Raw genomic sequence first — 20,000 nt, 5'->3', positions numbered from 1 at the left:
CCGACTAGCACTGAGAACCAAGACGGCCGCACTAGAGGACCAAGGCCCCTGGGAGGAGGCGCTGCGGTTCTCCCACTGAACTGTGGAGTGTGTGGGTGTGTTTTCAGGGAGGCGGGCCACCAGGAGCTGTCTGAACGGCTGGTGGAGATCCAGTACGAGCTGACCGACCGCCTGGCCTTCTATCTGTGTGGACGGAGACCAGGTGAGCCAGGACGGCGCTGTTCAAACATCACACCGCTCGGCCAGACGTTAGGAACGCAGTCTGGGCCACACTGTGTCCGTATGAAAGAACAGTCCCTAACTAGTGCTGGATGAGCGTTCACATGACACCTTTTGATTCATAACTGGAGGTAAAGTAAGTAAGTAAGTAAAATGTATTGCACGTTTAAATACAGTTTTCACTGGCCAAAGTGCCATACATGGTGCAAAAAAGGCATATAAAAGAACACAGGCACCTTTATATACCTACAGTATATACACACAAAGTTGATTTAAAAAAGGACAGTACATGAAAACTATAAAAATAACATGTCATAAAAGGGGAGGAAAGACCAGGGGGAAGAGGTGTGTTTTGAGCCTACATTTAAAACTGGTGATGGGAGGAGCTTCTCTGATGGAAGGCTGCAGATCGTTCCAAAGGCGGGGTGCGGCCACAGCCAAAGCTCTGTCACCCCTCTGTTTTAGTCCAGTGCGTGGAACCTGCATAAGACCCATGCTACATGATCTAAGGGACCTGAGAGCTGAGTGGTGGTGGATGAGCTCTGTGATGTAGGGCTGGCCCAGGCCATTTAGGGCTTTAAAAACCATAAGTAGGTTCTTAAAAAAGAATTCTATGGTGAATGGGCAACCAGTGGAAGGATGCTAGGATGGGGGTATTATGATCCCGCTCTCTGAAACCAGTCAACAGCCTTGCTGCTGAGTTCTGGGCCAGCTGAAGTGAGAGATGAGTGATCGAGGGAGTTCTGGGTAAAGGGAGTTCCAGTGATGGGAGTACCCATGATGTGATGAAAGCGTGGATTACATTTTTCAGATTGTGAAATGATAAACGGGGTTTCATCATAACAATGACTCTGAGCTGGTAAAAGCTGCTCTTGACTACAGCAGCAGTTTGCTTGTCAAAGCAAAAGTCTGAATCAAAGATGACTGCCAGGTTTCTGGTGTGGGATGTGATGTAGGGGGAGAGAATGCCTCGGTTGGGCATGAGTGGGACAGGCCCAAAGGCAGGCCTGCTATCGCTGCTCTTTACATCACATGCTGTCCCACTTTGAAGGGCAGCTAACCCCCAGGTCAAGCACCTCTACTTCCACCAATTTGTTTTTGTAAAAAGTAAATGGTTTAGAAAAACGTACCCTTTAGGTTTCATAGGAGTGGGGCGTTGTGCGAACCCACGTCACATGGGTACCCATAGCAAACTACCACAGTGGCCAACTTCACGTCACATGGGTACCCATAGCAGACTACCACAGTGGCCAACTTCACGTCACATGGGTACCCACAGCAAACTACCACAGTGGCCAACTTCTTGTATTTATTGGGAATTTCCGTGTCTGCCTTATCACACTGGTTTTGTCAACATCACTTTGTAAGATCAAAACAGAAAGTTTGTCAACTTAAAAAAAGTTGTTTTGGGGATTACCTACCCTTTAAAGATTCTTGTACACCATAAATCCATGTGCATGGCAGACAAGTGGCTTATAACTGTTAACTAACTACCTCAATGGAAGACACCAGAAGACCTTTATGGCTGGAGCCACTATTTACTGTCCTTCTGTCTGTGACAGGAGGAGGGGAAAAGCACTTTTTATAATTTTTTTGCGAATTAGAAATGTATGGATTTATTCCTTATTCAATTAGAAAAGTGTCTGAAGGTATCTAAGTCATGTTGTTGTCTGTTTCTCAGATCATAAAAATGGGCAGCACTTCATAGTTCCACAGATGGCTGACAGGTAAGAAAAAATCTGGTCAATCTGGTCCTTACCAACCAATGGCAATAGTTGTATCAGTAATCATAACAAATCACCTGGCTTGAAGACATAGTTGCTACTGCCTGCATGGTTTTTGTTTTGTCATTATTTGTTTCAACAATGCAAAGTGGCAACTCTGACCAGAGAGGCCGCAAGTGTGCAGAGTTTTAACACGCAGCTAATTAAGACATTTAGATTCTAATCAGCCCACAAAATTAGCACCACCAATTGGCTTTTAGATTTGCTTCAACCACCAGCCAACCAGCCATTGTGCTGATGGAGAACATGTTGCCCCCTGCCTTATTATAGACAGTTAGAATGTGTCAGCAATTCTCACCTTAATTCCCTATCCTGTGTTTGATATTTTTTGTATTGCTTTCTTGATGAATAGAAACATGTAAGTATGAACTAAAAACACTTTAATTATATTGGGCTTACCTTCCAGTTGCATTATGCTTAAGATAATACTTTGTCTCCTTTCTGTAGCAGTTTAGATTTATCAGAGCTGGCGAAAGCAGCCAAGAGAAAACTGCAGTCTGTACGTATCATCTACCATCTGTACAACAACATTTATATATCTATTATCTGTGATATCATGTACATGTCAAAGTCCTCACCTGACTAGATTTCTTTTTCATCCAGCTGAGCAATCATTTATTTGAGGAGTTGGCCATGGATGTGTACGATGAGGTGGATAGAAGAGAGACTGACGCAGGTAAATGGTTATTGTTGTTGTGACCTTATTATCTCATTATTGTGTTATTAACTCATAAGTTAAGTTAAGTTAAGTTATTATTGTGTTATCATGTCAGGCATGTTTTAAACGCTTTAAACAGACTTTGGGGGGGCAGCGCCATCACTGGTGAAAGTGGAATATTGTCAGTTGAGTTTGTGAGCTAATGAGCGTGTGAAGCTGTGTACCCCTTAATGGACTCCGCTGCTTGAGCGCTAAAGGTCATTTTAAAGAGCAGCTAACAGGCTATTGACCGCTGTGCCCTCTCCCTACGGTCTGCAGTGTGGTTAGCCACGCAGAACCACAGCGCTCTGGTGACCGAGACCACCGTGGTGCCCTTCCTGCCGGTGAACCCCGAGTACTCCTCCACACGCAACCAGGCAAGCCGCCGCCGCCGCCGCCGCCGCCGCCGCCGCCGCCGCACTGCACTCACACACACACCACTGTCCGCCACGCCCACACACACACACACACACACACACACACACACACACACACACACACACACACACACACACACACACACACACACACACACACACACACACACACACACACACACACACCCCTCGTCATGGGGCGGCTGTGTCATCATGGTAGGGCTGAACGATTTGGGGAAATAATCGAATTGCGATTATTTTGACCAATATTGCGATTGCGATTTAATATGCGATTCCTTATGTTCTGTATTATTCACAAAAAAAATAATAATAAATCATTATTTAGTATGACCAACTGCTCTTTCCTTCAGGCCAGGCCATCTTTATTTAACTATTGAATTGTAAAATTAAAATAAATATAAATCCTACTGATCTCCAGTCAGTAACGGTAACAAATCAACAAAAAAAAAAGATTAAAAAATAAATAAATTGAATCGCAGCCTTTTGCGATTTGCATATCACGTTCTTTTACATTGCGATTAGATTTAGATTCATGGTTCAGCCCGACATGGTGGTGTGGGTGGTCTCTGGGCTGGGCGGTGTCGGTGGTCTCTGGGCTGGGCGGTGTGGGTGGTCTCTGGGCTGGGCGGTGTGGGTGGTCTCTGGGCTGGGCGGTGTCGGGGCGTGGGGCTGATGTTCTGTGTTCTCATCCTACAGGGACGGCAGAAGCTGGCCCGCTTCAACGCTCACGAGTTTGCGACGCTGGTCATCGACATCCTCAGCGACGCCAAGCGTAGGCAGCTGGGGAACGCCATCGCCAGCCCAAAGGGTGAGCGGGAGGGGGAGGGCGGGGGAGGGCTGCCGAGGTGCCGACGGGGGGGGGGGGGGCGGCAGTAGCTCAGGAGGCGAAGCGGGTCGAGGTGGAACCGCAAGGTGAGCGGTCAGGGGGAGGCGTCTCGCTCAGGGACACCTCGACACACTCAGCTAGGAGGAGCCGGGGATCCAACCTGACTGCTCCTCCTGACTGCTCCTCCTCACTGCTCCTCCTGACTGCTCCTCCTGACTGCTCCTCCTCACTGCTCCTCCTGACTGCTCCTCCTGACTGCTCCTCCTGACTGCTCCTCCTGACTGCTCCTCCTCACTGCTCCCCCTGACTGCTCCTCCTGACTGCTCCTCCTGACTGCTCCTCCTGACTGCTCCTCCTCACTGCTCCCCCTGACTGCTCCCGAGCCGGCTGTCGTCGTGTGTGTGTGTGTGTGTGTGTGTGTGTGTGTGTGTGTGTGTGTGTGTGTGTGTGTGTGTGTGTGTGTGTGTGTGTGTGTGTGTGTGTGTGTGTGTGTGTGTGTGTGTGTGTGTGTGTGTTCGACTCCGCCGGCGCTGTGACGTTACTGGCCTCATTTCTATTAGGTTTATTTTGAGTCACCCTGAACATGTCAGTTTTGCGGAAGCAAACAATCCCGATATTCACATTAATTAAAAAAAAATAATAATAAATAAATAAACGTCCATACAGATTCTCTCTCACACACACACACACACACACACACACACACACACACACACACACACCCCCCCCCCCCCCCCCCGCTGACGGCCTGTCTGCGGTGCAGGCGGCGTGGAGCTGCTGATGCGGGGCGTGAGGACGGGGTCCAGCAGCGAGGGTCCGGACGCCGACCAGCCCGACTACGACAGCGTGGCGTCCGACGAGGACACGGACGCAGAGCACTCTGCCAAGGACGACCGCACCAAGGTAGCTCCTCCCCCGGCCGGCCCCCCCGCCCCCCCGCTCACCTGGGAACCATCACATCAACAACACTGTTCAATCCCACTATGCAAATTGAAGATAATTCATTGTTACTTATATAAGACACCGTGTGTGTGTGTGTGTGTGTGTGTGTGTGTGTGTGTGTGTGTGTGTGTGTGTGTGTGTGTGTGTGTGTGTGTGTGTGTGTGTGTGTGTGTGTGTGTGTGTGTGTGTGTGTGTGTGTGTCATCCAGTACTAGGGGCGAGGTTCCGTGGAGTCTTTTGAGACTAGCACTGTGGTGAAGAACTGCATGAATGAACGGAGTAGGGAGTCATTGTCTTGTGAAACACTGTACAGATGAACGTTTGTATCAAAGTCCAAAAGAGTCCCACTCCGCCGCAGTGCTGTTGAACACCCATGTTGAACGTGTTCTTCTTAAAGAGCTTGACCCCTGTGCAACAGAGCCTGGACTCTGACCTCTCCGACGGACCCGTCAGCATGCAGGAGTTCCAGGAGGTGAAGAACGCCCTGTCTCTCTCCGAGGCCAAGATCCAGCAGCTGATGCGCGTCAACACAAACCTGAGCGATGAGCTGCGGCTCATGCAGAAAAAGGTACCGGCTGAACTGCACCAGTAACCGCCGGCATTCCACCAGTAACCACCAGTAACACCACTAACACTGGACCAGGGGAGCGCCGCGACCGCTGGTTCCGAGCGGTGCGGGCCGGCCGGTCGGACGGAGGGGCGGGGCCACGACACTCGGCAGAGTTCCGTTTCCTCTTCCTGTGTTGAGGAAGGAAGGGCTCTTACCCCCCCCCCCCGCCCGCTCTGGCCCCTCCCTGTTTCGGCCTGCATGTCCCACTCCAAAGAAATCATACCAAATAAGCTCTTCCTTTAGTTGAAAGAGGCAGTAGAGAATAGTCCCCGTGCTCCGGTGTCACTAACATGCATGTTGTGAGGACCCAGTGCGAGGCAGTGACCCAGTGTGTCTGAGCTGCTGTTTTGCAGAACGCTTGTGCACAATGTTTCTCTGTGTTTGTATCCATTGATCTGCTCTGGCTGCAACATCGTTTTATACAACAGTTTGTTATGTACCTTATACGTTTTTTCGCTGGATATATACATGTATATATTTGTAGTTTGGATAGAAATTCTGTGTAACTGTGTACCCCTTTCATTTGCTAACGTATAATTGCTTATTATAGTTGTGTAAAATGTATTTCAAGCCACCTTATTTAAATGTAGGCGGTCTAAGGCTTTTTTTTTCTGTTAGTGTATTTGTATTATTTCTGCTGTCTTCATACAACATTACTGTTTTCATTGTTTTGGTGTAATGTGCAGTTCCATTTTTTTCTGTGTTGGTACAAGCCTTACTGTAGTGGACCTAGACCTACCCGATGACTGAAGACCAGTCGTACCGTGAGACGCCACTGTTAGCCAGCAGTGTCTTGATGTTATGAGGCCGAGCTCAAACGAGACATGGAAACTCCAATGACCCTTGTAGTATAAATGTGTCAAGGAAGCCATTTGAAAACATGGTATGGGTTACCTATGTCCTTAGCTATTTAGCTTGGCTGTTAAGCTAAGGACTTGGGTTAACTTAACCAGATTTGCGTATTGACCACAGAAACAGAACAGCCATGGCTTGATGGCTCTGCGTGTATTTAGTATTTATATATACTGTATATATTAGAATAGCATTCTAAATCCCATAGATGTGATTGGTAAGGAGCATCAAGAAACGACATCACCAATGGGAGCCAATAGACGTTCCTGTTTCCCAGTGTTGCTGTCGTCAGCTCTCCCTCGCTTGCATGCGCTACGACCTTTACGACCGTACTTCTGCCCCTGAAACAAAAGTTTGTGTTATCTCTGGACTCAGTCTCAAGTCTTACTGATTCTAATCCTAAAGTCATATTCGCCCAGACTACTGAAATGTAAAATATAATGTCCATCCATGTTTTTTCAAAGCAGATGAAAGTACTCATTTGGAGAAAGTTCGAATTATGTATTCAGAAATACTCTGCTTATTCATTTCTAATAGCTACTGGGCACATTTCCAGTAATAACACAAACTCAGGGTAGTTCCTCACCTGACGTTCTCCAGTGTGTGATGGCAACGTCAACCTTTGCTCCCCCAACCTGCTAAGCATGGAGCTATTCCGCAACAAATACTAGGGGCCAAACCTCAAGGGCTCCACCAATCACGGGAATTCCATTCGCTGTTTATGATTGGCTCAAGAATCCAATCACTTGGCAGCGACCGGAATGGGCATTGGTTATTACTGGTGTTGGTGAACAGGTGGTGGTGTCCTGGAGATTATGGCTCCAGCCTTTGGTTTATTTTTAATATGCTCTGTGTTAGCCGTATCCGGTCAACTCTTTAGCGCAAACGTCTCCTGAAAGAATCACAGAAGATCCCTCCGTCACAGAGTATCCCACACATCATCTGGCACCTTCAGTGTCGAGGGTCCAGATCCTCCAGTGACCTGGTGAACGTGTTTCCCTGGTAGTCCTCCACCGCTCCAAGCTGGCTTTGCTTTCCTGCGCTCCTCTTCTCAACGGCTTGACTCCTCCTCCCCCCTCCTCCCCCCCCTCCTCCTCCTCCCCCTCCTCCCCCCCCCTCCTCCCTCCTCCCCCTCCCCCCTCCTCCTCCTCCTCCTCCTCCCTCCTCCCCCCTCCCCCTCCTCCCGTCTCTTTTCAGCTGCAATCTCTGCAAAGCGAGAACTCTTCGCTGAGGCGTCAGGGCCCGGCCGGTCTCTATCAGGCCCCTGCCGACCAGCCCGACCCCCCCCACTCGGGCCCCTCCTCGGGCCCCAGGCGCCGGCAGTCGGCCCGGGTCAGCAGCAGCAGCGGCGGCCTCAGCAGCAGCAGGCCCATGTCCATGTACGAGACCGGCTCGGCCCTAAAACCCTACCTCTCCAAGGGGGAGTGTCCCTACCCAGAGGAGCCTCACCCCTCCCTGACTCCCTTCCCACCTCATGTAAGTAAGACCCCCCCCTCCCCCCCCCCCCGCACGCCTGCCTCCTTCTCCCTCCCACCCCCCCCCCCCCCCCCTCTACTACCGCCATCATCTCCTCCTCCCCCCCTACTGCAGTGCAGCTATACGGTCGTTTCTGGTGGTTCCTCCCATGTCAGTTTAAAAAAGACTTGCTTTCATGTAGTTAAAATATAAGAAGGTTACGTTTAGGTTATAAGTTCTAAGTTCTAAGTAAGATCTCTGATCCGGCAGTCTTGTTGTGTCTGGGGGTGACGGCACAGGAAATCAAAAACGGTAAGGGGCGGAGTTTCGTCTTGTTTCCAGTTTTGATCCTATAAGTGGATCAAGCTTTCTGAAAGATTTACTACAGATTTTCTACATTTTCTCCATGGTGTTGATTTGAGACGTTTTCTAGACACCTTTTCCAATAACATTGGTGTCTGAACAGAGCGTTTGCGTCTTCTCATTGGGAACAATTTCCTTGTGCCGGCTGAGTTTGTGTTTGCTGTCAGCCGATGAAGCTCTTACAGATCACTGCCTCCAGCAATGTGATTGGTCGAAACGAATGTATAGTGAAAGACAGGGAAATGCCCCGTTTGCTGAGATTTAAGCTTGTCTACCATCAGACTTCATCACATTCATTTAAAGTCTGATTTGTGTAACTATGGTTACACTGTGGTTACACTGTGGTTATGGTCTGGGTAAGGATCGTGGGACAGCAATGCATCATGGGAATAAGCACGAGACCGGACTGTGTTGACCTCTCCATTCACGGGGGGGGTCTTCCTCTCAGCCTCTCTCTTCTAGCTCCCGGTGGAAACCTTATGGCTTTATAATCACACAATTACAAAGAAATAACAACGAAAGGGTTTGCTTTTCTTCAAATGACACCCCAAACGTCTTTTTAGGATATATTTGAAGGGACCGTACTATTATTACTTTAGGTAATAATCTCTAGGTTTTCAAGTAAATAAATGTGTGTTAAGTCACCATGGTGTAACGCGGTGGGTCAATGTTCTGGATGTTCTGGAAGAATCTCCAGCAGCTCCCAGTAAGTGACACGTTTTCATTACCCACTAACCCACCGCCAGAATGGGAAGTCAGAGCTAACGCAATACACTTAGGCCCTGTCACAATGCTCCCCCTTCCCCTAGATTTGAGCGTTCCCGCGAAGGGGTAGGCTGTCCCAATACTTAAGGGAGCTTAAGGGGGAGTGCTGTTTTTCCCTTAGAATCAACCCTTGAACGCTAGCCAACTTGGTAGCTGACTTGCAGCTAAGGGCACTCAAATCAAGTATTTTTGTTCAGGGGAGAGAATTTAAATCAATCTCAATTAAGTCACTATCACCGAATGAGGATACACAATTGGAATCGGGTGATGTTAGCAACTTGGTGCCGGTGGCGACATTCTTGCAATACATTCAAATCACAAGCAGGGTAAAGTTAGTTAGGCGTTTTCCATCCCCTATCAGTGTCGGTTCCACAAGAGAGGGCATGGCGGAGCCACCACCATGTTTACAGTTTTATTTCGCACATAGGTGCTGCCAAAGGCTGCGAAACAGATCTTTGTGATTGCCACTTTAAAGGCAAATAGATAATTTGACCCACTTCCTGTCATACCTCGGTGGCAACGCGTTTGATGGTGTGCCGAGTGCTGGGGAGTTGCATATAAAGCAGCTACCAATCCCCTTTTCTCCAGTTGAACATTACTCATTTAGGACCGCCCTGCCCTCTGCGTCAAACATGTGTCTACCTGCCAGTCTGCCGGGTCCCAACGTGATCCCCCGGGACACCCTGGAGGTCTGTCTGTGTGTTACTCTACTGCACGTGGTTTAAACAATGAAAACACCATTAAAGTACTGTCCTATTTTGTCAAGATCATTTCATTCCATTATTATCTTTCTTTTAATCCATTTATTTTATACAAGTACAATTTCTTATGTATATACTGTATATTTACAGGCATGTTTTTTTTATTTTGTAAAGAAATATACAGGGGCAATGAACTTAAATTGCTCTTGGTTTTTTTTTATTTTTAATTTTAACCATAAGAATGTGTGGTTTAATTGCATCGTACATAATTCAAGCATAGCAGTAAGGGTGATGCAATGAACTTTGGCAACTGATAAAGAATGGTCTAATTTAGTTTCGACCACCTTCTGGTTACCACAGGTTCACTCAGTCCCATGGAAATACAGCCACACTTACACTTACACTTACCTTAACTTAACCTTCCTCTAGCTAGCTCTACACCCTCATCGTCTCTAGTGGTCAACATCCAAAGAGCCGCTGTGCAAACCTTCCCTTCATACTCTCATAGTCTCATAGTTCCTACTGTCTGTGTAGTGATGGTCACCTGTATGTATGGGAGAGCAGACGTGGATCTGCTGCTCACCAACAGCATCAGAGCCAGGGAACACACACAAGTTATTGCAATCCCTGTTTGAGACGTAAGCGACATCAGCTAGGCTCTCCGGACCGGACCCGTGGTGCTGTTTGCTGTCTGCCTCGTTTCTACTGTTTATACCTCATTCTCACACATTTACCCGTACCATATCTTTTTGTGACAGACGGCTGTCTAAGCATTTATTCAAGCAACATGAGCCAACGACGAGCCAAGCATCCTAAAAAACTGTATTGGGAGCAGAGGGCTACGGATTATGTTCAAGTAACCTGCATGTTAATAAAAGTTTTTAGTATCAACAACCATGCCACAAACATGTTCATTCATTTTTCAACAATAACCAATGGAAGCTTCTCATTGTTCCTTTTTGTATTTTGTCGTGAATGATCCGTTTGGTTTGAAATCCGGAATCCCCTTTGTTTAGACGCAGAGGGGCGCTTTTGTGACCTCCTCTTCATCCCTCCCCTCATTTCCATCCACCTTGTCTTGGTCTAAGGACGAAGGAGCTCCACAGGTGAAGTAGCTCCTCACCTGGCCAGAGCATCGCTGAAGGCCCTCCCAACGTAGAGCTGCAGGCCCTCCTAACATAGAGCTGCAGGCCCTCCAAACGCAGTTCTGCATGCCCTCCTAACATAGAGCTGTAGGCCCTCCCAACGTAGAGCTGCAGGCCCTTCTAACATAGAGCTGTAGGCCCTCCCAACGTAGAGCTGCAGGCCCTTCTAACATAGAGCTGTAGGCCCTCCTAACATAGAGCTGCAGGCCCTTCTAACATAGAGCTGCAGGCCCTCCTAACATAGAGCTGTAGGCCCTCCCAACGTAGAGCTGCAGGCCCTCCCAACGTAGAGCTGCAGGCCCTCCTAACGTAGAGCTGCAGGCCCTCCTAATGTAGAGCTGTAGGCCCTCCTAACATAGAGCTGTAGGCCCACCTAATGTAGAGATGCAGGCCCTCCTAATGTAGAGCTGCAGGCCCTCCTAACATAGAGCTGTAGGCCCTCCTAACATAGAGCTGTAGGCCCTCCTAACATAGAGCTGCAGGCCCTCCTAACATAGAGCTGCAGGCCCTCCTAATGTAGAGCTGCAGGCCCTCCTAACGTAGAGCTGCAGGCCCTCCTAACGTATAGCTGCAGGCCCTCCTAATGTAGAGCTGCAGGCCCTCCTAATGTAGAGCTGCAGGCCCTCCTAACATAGAGCTGCAGGCCCTCCTAATGTAGAGCTGCAGGCCCTCCTAACAGAGCTGCAGGCCCTCCTAATGTAGAGCTGTAGGCCCTCCTAATGTAGAGCTGCAGGCCCTCCTAACATAGAGCTGCAGGCCCTCCTAACATAGAGCTGCAGGCCTTCCTAATGTAGAGCTGTAGGCCCTCCTAACATAGAGCTGCAGGCCCTCCTAACATAGACTTGCAGGTAGAGCTTTGTGCACAATCAGTATTATTTTCATCATTAAGTTCATTGGTAACATGCAGCACTATGACAGCGTTGACCTGTTCTGTCACTGCAGTGACCAGTGGATTCTGATTATTTATATCGCAGTGCTCTTCTCCTTGAGCCCTTTGCAACCCGCCTCCTCTCCCTCACCCCCTAACTGTGTGTCTTGTGGTGTGAGGCTGTGCAGCAGTGCATCTTGCTCTGCGTACGAGCTCTAGGAGTATGTGAGAGATGCTAAGCCATGTCTGGACAGGGTAAGTAGACAGTGGGGGGGCTCTGTTCGTGCATGCACGCTTGCCCTGCTGCTGGGACGGTCACCCCGCCCTCTGGTGAGATGCTTGTCTCAGTCTGAACACGTTCAGAGCTGCAGCTCCTCTCCCACTAGGCTACACAGGTAGTTTGGCAAAGACCTCCGTCCTCATTGTTCATGCCTGGTTAAGAAACGATACTATCTGGAGCTCTAACAATATAAACCATGGAAACAGGTGATATATGTAGACTATAGTAATAAGATGCTTTATTCATCTGAAATAAATTCATTCATTTATGGATTTTTACAATAATGACATGCAATTCTTCACCTAACCGTTCTAATATTCAATGATGCTTTGTAATTATGTTTTTTTTGGCTTCCTGGCTGTATTCCTGGCAGATAAGGAGTCTTGCTCTGCAGTGCTTTGGCTTTTATGTGTATATTGTAAGGTGAAAATACACTGATCATACATACATTCATCCATTACATTACACTGAATGGTTTCCGACTGCTGGACAATGTAATGCTTTCACACTATGTTTGTGTTGATAACTAGACCTAGTGATGTTCTGACCTAGTGATGTTCTGACCCCTCCAGACCTAGTGATGTTAGTTATGACCCGTCCAGCCCTAGTGATGTTGTGACCTAGTGATGTTGTGACCATCCCCTGCTGGTGTCTAGGCCTCCAAGATGGAGAAGCTGGGCAGCATGCCAGACGGTGACTATGACAACGCTTTCAACGGCTCCGACGTGGACGAATCAGGGTAAAGCTTCGACCCAAACCAAATCTTCTCATTCATGTGTATCCGTATAAACTGAACGTGATGATGGAATCAGGCAGCATGTCCCCGTCTACACTGTTTTTCTGAACCCCTTATTCTTCTACTTTTATTGTGGATTTTATTTATCGTTTTTTAAATTGCAGGGCATCGGGAAAGGATAAAAAAAAAAATCTGTATTTCCCAGAATGCGGTGCTCCCCTCTTCCCCTCAATCATAGAGAACGTTTCTTAACTCAACAACAAATATTAAAACACTGTCTTGCTAGAACCATCAGACCTTTATTTACCAGACCTTTATATCTGCGCTGTACTGAGGTTTGAAGTCCCAGAGTAGAGCGGGGCGGTGCTGCTCTGATCCCTCTCCCGCCGCGAGTCCTCCAGGGTTCAACCCCCGGGATCAGGGCCGGGGGTACCCCGGAGACTGTCCGCTACACAACGCTGTGTACCGGACAGTCTCCAGGGTTCAACCCCCGGGATCAGGGCCGGGGGTACCCCGGAGACTGTCCGCTACACAACGCTGTGTACCGGACAGTCTCCAGGGTTCAACCCCCGGGATCAGGGCCGGGGGTACCCTGGAGACTGTCCGCTACACAACGCTGTGCTCTGCTCCCTCCTCGTTCCACCCGGCGCAGCAGTCTGAGCCGGAGGGGGCGGCTGAGGAGCGGGGGCGGGGGGCGTCCGGGGGAGGCCTCCTCCATCCCGGAGCTGGACACCCCCCCGGAGCCCGGGCCGGACCCGGGCCTGCCCAGCACCGAGGACGTCATCCGCAAGACGGAGCAGATCACCAAGAACATCCAGGAACTGCTGAGGGCCGCACAGGACAACAAGCACCACAGGTCAGGACACACACGCACACACACACACACACACGCACACGCACACACACACACACACACACACACACACACACACACACACACACCATCATCATCTTGCTCCTCCATGGCTATTAGTTTTGCTGTTTTTATTTTTACCCCCACATCCTCCTCCCACCCTCCATGACGTCCTGTGGTTGTGTCCTTCATGGTTGTGTTGTGTTGTGTTGTGTTGTGTTGTGTCCTTCATGGTCGTCCCTGTACCGTGTTGTGTTGTGTTGTGTTGTGTTGTGTTGTGTTGTGTTGTGTCCTTCATGGTCGTCCCTGTACCGTGTTGTGTTGTGTTGTGTTGTGTTGTGTTGTGTTGTGTTGTGTTGTGTTGTGTTGTGTCCTTCATGGTCGTCCCTGTACCGTGTTGTGTTGTGTTGTGTTGTGTTGTGTTGTGTTGTGTCCTTCATGGTCGTCCCTGTACCGTGTTGTGTTGTGTTGTGTTGTGTTGTGTTGTGTTGTGTCCTTCATGGTCGTCCCTGTACCGTGTTGTGTTGTGTTGTGTTGTGTTGTGTGTGTTGTGTCCTTCATGGTCGTCCCTGTACCGGGTGTTGTGTTGTGTTGTGTTGTGTTGTGTGTGTTGTGTCCTTCATGGTCGTCCCTGTACCGGGTGTTGTGTTGTGTTGTGTTGTGTTGTGTCCTTCATGGTTGTGTTGTGTTGTGTTGTGTTGTGTTGTGTTGTGTTGTGTTGTGTCCTTCATGGTCGTCCCTGTACCGTGTTGTGTTGTGTTGTGTTGTGTTGTGTCGTGTCGTCCCTGTACCGGGTGTTGTGTTGTGTTGTGTTGTGTTGTGTTGTGTTGTGTCCTTCATGGTCGTCCCTGTACCGGGTGTTGTGTTGTGTTGTGTTGTGTTGTGTTGTGTCCTTCATGGTCGTCCCTGTACGTTGTGTTGTGTTGTGTTGTGTTGTGTTGTGTTGTGTCCTTCATGGTCGTCCCTGTACGTTGTGTTGTGTTGTGTTGTGTTGTGTTGTATTGTGTTGTGTTGTGTTGTGTTGTGTCCTTCATGGTCGTCCCTGTACCGGGTGTTGTGTTGTGTTGTGTTGTGTTGTGTTGTGTTGTGTGTGTTGTGTCCTTCATGGTCGTCCCTGTACGTTGTGTTGTGTTGTGTTGTGTTGTGTGTGTTGTGTCCTTCATGGTCGTCCCTGTACCGGGTGTTGTGTTGTGTTGTGTTGTGTTGTGTTGTGTCCTTCATGGTCGTCCCTGTACGTTGTGTTGTGTTGTGTTGTGTTGTGTTGTGTTGTGTTGTGTCCTTCATGGTCGTCCCTGTACCGGGTGTTGTGTTGTGTTGTGTTGTGTTGTGTTGTGTTGTGTCCTTCATGGTCGTCCCTGTACCGGGTGTTGTGTTGTGTTGTGTTGTGTTGTGTTGTGTCCTTCATGGTCGTCCCTGTACGTTGTGTTGTGTTGTGTTGTGTTGTGTTGTGTTGTGTTGTGTTGTGTTGTGTCCTTCATGGTCGTCCCTGTACCGGGTGTTGTGTTGTGTTGTGTTGTGTTGTGTTGTGTTGTGTTGTGTTGTGTCCTTCATGGTCGTCCCTGTACCGGGTGTTGTGTTGTGTTGTGTTGTGTTGTGTTGTGTCCTTCATGGTTGTGTTGTGTTGTGTTGTGTTGTGTTGTGTTGTGTTGTGTTGTGTCCTTCATGGTCGTCCCTGTACCGGGTGTTGTGTTGTGTTGTGTTGTGTTGTGTTGTGTTGTGTTGTGTTGTGTTGTGTTGTGTCCTTCATGGTCGTCCCTGTACCGGGTGTTGTGTTGTGTTGTGTTGTGTTGTGTCCTTCATGGTTGTGTTGTGTTGTGTTGTGTTGTGTTGTGTTGTGTTGTGTCCTTCATGGTCGTCCCTGTACCGGGTGTTGTGTTGTGTTGTGTTGTGTTGTGTTGTGTTGTGTCCTTCATGGTCGTCCCTGTACCGGGTTGTGTTGTGTTGTTGTGTTGTGTTGTGTTGTGTCCTTCATGGTCGTCCCTGTACGTTGTGTTGTGTTGTGTTGTGTTGTGTTGTGTTGTGTTGTGTCCTTCATGGTCGTCCCTGTACGTTGTGTTGTGTTGTGTTGTGTTGTGTTGTTGTGTTGTGTTGTGTCCTTCATGGTCGTCCCTGTACCGTGTTGTGTTGTGTTGTGTTGTGTTGTGTTGTGTTGTGTGTGTTGTGTTGTGTTGTGTTGTGTTGTGTTGTGTTGTTGTGTTGTGTGTGTTGTGTTGTGTTGTGTGTGTGTGGTGAGCGCAGACCGTCTGAGCGTGACGGCGCGCGGCGCCTGAGGCACAGCCTCGGCTGCTTCAGCACCCTGGTGCCCTGGGCCGACAAGGCCCCGCCCTCCCTGCAGCAGCAGCCAATCAGCCTGCGTTCCCCCGACCCCGCCTCCTGGTACTCTGGCCTCTGTCCCTGCCTCCCAGGCACAGTCTCTCCTCTCTCGCCGGCCCGACCACGCACTCCCTGTCTCACACTCCTCCTCCTCTCCCTCTCCTCCGATGAATGACGGGCTGGACCTGTTCTCTACCGCGGGGGGTTTGCTGCATGTTGCCTTGGAACCCGTGTGTGTGTGTGTGTGTGTGTGTGTGTGTGTGTGTGTGGTGTGAAGCATTCCGTTCCATACTTGTTTGACCATTTCATTTTCGATTTTTGGTTTTCTTACTGACGACTGTAATTGCAAATGTCCCACGCTTGGGTTCATTTGCAGAGCTTGCTGAAGAGTCCACTATGGATGTTGTTTGGCAGCCTGTAAATACACTCGACTCTGTTCAGCTGCAGCTCACCTAGTGCGCATGGAGTGTTCTAAAGGGTAGAAGTGTTTGTTTTAACTGGTGCTTGTTTGGTCCATTTGTTTGCCCGATTAACAAGAGAACTCTGTGTCAGCACAAAGAAGATAGATTTTTTCAAGCAGGAGTGTGTAACTGACGGCCCTCTCCTCTCCCCAGCTTCGTGCCCTGCTCAGAAAGGATCCATGTGGCTGTGACAGAGATGGCCGCCCTCTTCCCCAAGGTAGGGCGCGGCTGACGAGCATCAGGGCATCAAGAATGAACAGATTGTTATCACTTCAGTGCCATAAACAAAATGGGAAGAACACTTAAGATAGCCACTTCCCCAAGGGGAAACTATAAATATAAAAGCATGGATAATAAGGTAACAATATAATCATTAACGGTATTGTTTGCACAATAATATGCTTTATTAAAAGTAATTATGACAAGAAGCCAATTTAGACAGCGTTTAGTTGAACCCTTAAATTAAGAAATGAGAAGAGAACTAAAGAGATAGTTCCCGTGTGTATCTTGGTTGTAGTAAACACTATAAACATAAAAGCGTGGATAATAAGGTGACAATATAATCGTTATCAGAGTCGTCAAACTGTATTGCATGCACAATAATATGCTTTATTTAAGCAGTTTAGAAAGCCTTCAGTAGCCCCTCCAGCCTCCTGTTTGAACCGGTCTCCCCCCCCCCCCCCCCCTCCGCCCAGAAGCCCCGCTCGGAGATAGTCAGGGCCCCGCTGCGCCTGCTGACCTCCAGCGCCTGCCGTCTGCAGGGGGAATGCCGCAAGGCGGGCCCCCCCGAGGGCGGCGGCGGCCCCCCGGGGCAGGACATGCAGCTGGTCACCCAGCAGGTCATCCAGTGTGCGTACGACATCGCCAAGGCAGCCAAGCAGCTGGTCACCATCACCACCAAGGAGAACAACGTCTAGGAGGAGCTGCTCTGCTCTGCTCTTACAGGCTGCCAACAGCATCTCAGTTTTTAATGTATTTTTTTAAAAAAGGGGAAATATTTTCTTTTTTTTTTGTACGGATTCATTTGGTGGTATATGCATGTTTTGTTTTGTTTACAATTGGAAGATTATGAATCGACCGTAGATTCACATTTAATGCCAAAATCGGAACAAGTCTGAATGTCGTTGATAAGCCAGAGGACAACCACTTTGTTTCCATGTGAGGTGCTTTTGAGTTGCTCTCCTCAGGTGGTAAAAGCAGCCTTCCTTTAGTTTAGGTAAAGGTGTTTGTTTACAGCAGCCTTCCAACTACGCTCAAGAAACCGTTATACAGGAATTTGAATGCACATTTTATACTTTTTTTTTTCATATAACATTTAATCAATCCGTAATGTACATACTCAGTTACACAGTATTCACATGGATTACGCAGGACAAAAATAACAAATACGTTTACCGGGAAGCCCAGCGAACCCGTTGTGGTCACACTCCCAACACTCTCGGAGGTTGAGGACGTTCCACAGTGAAACCGGTCGCTCCCGATTCTGCCATCAAGTGTTAGGAAGCTCTCTCTGGACCCAAGGCCAGCGGAACCAACTGCCCTCCGCCACAACAGTGTCTACAACGCACTCAGTGCAGCTACTTCCGCATGGTCATCGCATGTTTCAGTTGCTCATTAGTGCACATGACGGATGGAAAGAGCCATAGTCTGTCGTTGGCCGGCGACTGCAATGTTCTTTAGCTGTGTTGGGCTTTATCGTTTGTGACACTGCACTGTAATGTTGTGGTCTCGTGTGTTATAGCAGTGTTGGTTTTGCATCAACATATTTAGAAATTATTTAAGTGTGTCGTGCTCCGTTCTGTGGCTAACAGATTTGTATTTAATGTGCAACGTTATGGGATATAAAATCAATTACTTGTATAACTGGGGGTTGTTTAAATTGTAAATGTGATGAAGAAAAGACCTTCTCTGTACTTTAGTCCAGAGATGTATTTAATGCAGCTAAAGTACGGCAGAGGAAAATATTTTCTAAATAAACTTAATTTATAATTTAAAACGGCTATTGGTTTTGCTTTAAAGGACGTATGGTTGTCTGCTCTGCTTGAATCCAAAACTATAATCAGGATTGAGCAGAAGTGGTTCTCCATCGTGCATGGACGTCAGTCTTGGAGATCCGTCATGTCCACGCAGATCGAGGTCTGCTGTGAATCTGGAGAAGAAGAACCAAAATATAGTCGAGGGGAATCAAACTGAAGAATCTGCGTCATCTACTGTGAAACACATCGATGCAAGTTCCTGTTTCAGAATGGGTACAACGTGTATCGCTTGGTCGTTGCCCCATGTTAACGCCTGGCATGTAAACATGGCTGTGTCACGTACCTTCTCCCGGAAGCCCATCCTGCTCATCCTCTCCGTCTCCCGTCTCAACTCGTCATCCTGGACACGAAGAGCCTCCCGCTCCCCCTCTTCCTCCGCCGTCCTGCGCCGCTCCTCCTCCGACTGGCATCGCCGTTGTTCCTCCACCTAACACACGCACGCGCACACGCACACACCCACCCATTAACACAAACTCCAATTGGATGCCACAGCAGTAAGTGCAGGACAGTAGAACAAATGTCAATATGCATGTAGTGGGCAATATGGCTGAAAGACATATCGCGATATAACTTGATCATATTGATCGATATCGATAACTATTGATCATTTTAATGACCTAAAAAGACTAGGACACTTCTGTTTAACACTCAATATGACCTTCATTGATAAATACAACAATGAAAAACACTCAAATATTATAAATAAGTATGGAGCCGTGTTTGTGTAAAGCTGCTAGATTCGGTGGTCCAGTCTCTTGGATAGCGATATATATATTGAACATGTTTTATATTGATATTGATATTGATCAGAAGTCTATCACGATACAATCATTTATTGTTTTACTGCCCAGGCCTGTACAAATGCATAAATAAATGTCAACACGGTGACCTGGTGACGCGAGGTCACGGTGGGGCTAGGAGTCTGGAGTCCGTCCACCCACCTGTGCGTCCAGCTCCTGCAGGTGTGCGCCCCTCTGCTCCTCCTGGAGCTCCTTCTCCTGCCGTCGGGTCTCCCTCTCCGCCTCCAGCTCCTGCAGCAGCTCCTCCCTCCGGCGCAGAGACTCCTCCTGCTCCTCGCGGTTACCGCGCATCTTGGCCTCGATCTGCTGCCGCCTCCCCTCCAGAACCTTCCACAGCCAATCAGGGACCAGAGAGGGTTCAATTGGCGGGCCGACTGTCACACACAAGGGTTTGTTTTATAGGTGCAGAAATACAAGATGTAAAATAAACCTGTAAAACTGTACAGGATATTACAAAGAGGATATTTTATGTAGTATAAATAAGTTCACCTCGCGCATGAGTCTCTCCCGAGCTTTCCTCTCCTTCTCCCACTCGGCCTCACGTCTCTCCCAGACGCTCTGGGCCTCCTCTCTGCATGAAGACGGACAGAGGGATCCACACACACCAACAGTAATATGGAACTGTAGATAATGTAATCCTAACAGTAATATGTAACTGTAGATAATGTAATCCTAACAGTAATATGTAACTAACCTGTAGATAATGTAATATGTAACTCACCTGTACATAATGTAATGTAATCCTAACAGTAATATGTAACTAACCCGTAGATAATGTAATGTAATCCCACAGTGATATGTAACTCACCTGTAGATAATGTAATATGTAACTAACCCGTACATAATGTAATGTAATCCCACAGTGATACGTGACCCACCTGTACATAATGTAATGTC

General features: G+C 48.3%; 2 protein-coding genes across 5 annotated transcripts in view; one reads left to right on the top strand and one right to left on the bottom strand.

The window, feature by feature from the left end:
* git2a (G protein-coupled receptor kinase interacting ArfGAP 2a) overlaps positions 1-17,185 on the top strand; it is a 23,281-nt gene extending 6,096 nt beyond the window's left edge. Inside the window, exons 7-21 of one of the 4 annotated variants that reach the window (XM_084468639.1) lie at positions 108-202; positions 1,901-1,946; positions 2,451-2,502; positions 2,607-2,679; positions 2,980-3,077; positions 3,795-3,906; positions 4,688-4,827; positions 5,284-5,433; positions 7,525-7,803; positions 10,628-10,717; positions 12,561-12,643; positions 13,296-13,496; positions 15,732-15,869; positions 16,421-16,484; positions 16,963-17,185. In XM_084468639.1, the coding sequence (XP_084324765.1) occupies positions 108-202; positions 1,901-1,946; positions 2,451-2,502; positions 2,607-2,679; positions 2,980-3,077; positions 3,795-3,906; positions 4,688-4,827; positions 5,284-5,433; positions 7,525-7,803; positions 10,628-10,717; positions 12,561-12,643; positions 13,296-13,496; positions 15,732-15,869; positions 16,421-16,484; positions 16,963-17,184 (1,843 nt within the window). In that variant the 3' untranslated portion in view covers position 17,185. Of the gene's footprint in view, positions 1-107; positions 203-1,900; positions 1,947-2,450; positions 2,503-2,606; positions 2,680-2,979; positions 3,078-3,794; positions 3,907-4,687; positions 4,828-5,283; positions 5,434-7,524; positions 7,804-10,627; positions 10,718-12,560; positions 12,644-13,292; positions 13,497-15,731; positions 15,870-16,420; positions 16,485-16,962 lie in introns of all 4 variants that reach the window. The other 3 variants (XM_084468638.1, XM_084468640.1, XM_084468641.1) reach the window with 3 other exon arrangements.
* A 1,097-nt stretch (positions 17,186-18,282) lies between these two features.
* Positions 18,283-20,000, bottom strand: part of tchp (trichoplein, keratin filament binding) — a 7,318-nt gene continuing 5,600 nt past the window's right edge. The window contains 4 exon segments of the mRNA XM_084468642.1: positions 18,283-18,416; positions 18,587-18,730; positions 19,245-19,430; positions 19,593-19,674. Coding sequence (XP_084324768.1) covers positions 18,384-18,416; positions 18,587-18,730; positions 19,245-19,430; positions 19,593-19,674 — 445 coding nt within the window. The 3' untranslated portion in view covers positions 18,283-18,383.

Source organism: Micromesistius poutassou (assembly GCF_964030765.1).
Source record: "Micromesistius poutassou genome assembly, chromosome: 5".
Lineage (NCBI taxonomy): Eukaryota > Metazoa > Chordata > Actinopteri > Gadiformes > Gadidae > Micromesistius > Micromesistius poutassou.
The sequence above is the reverse complement of the archived record's forward strand: the minus strand, read 5'-3'. Positions and strand labels throughout refer to the sequence as shown.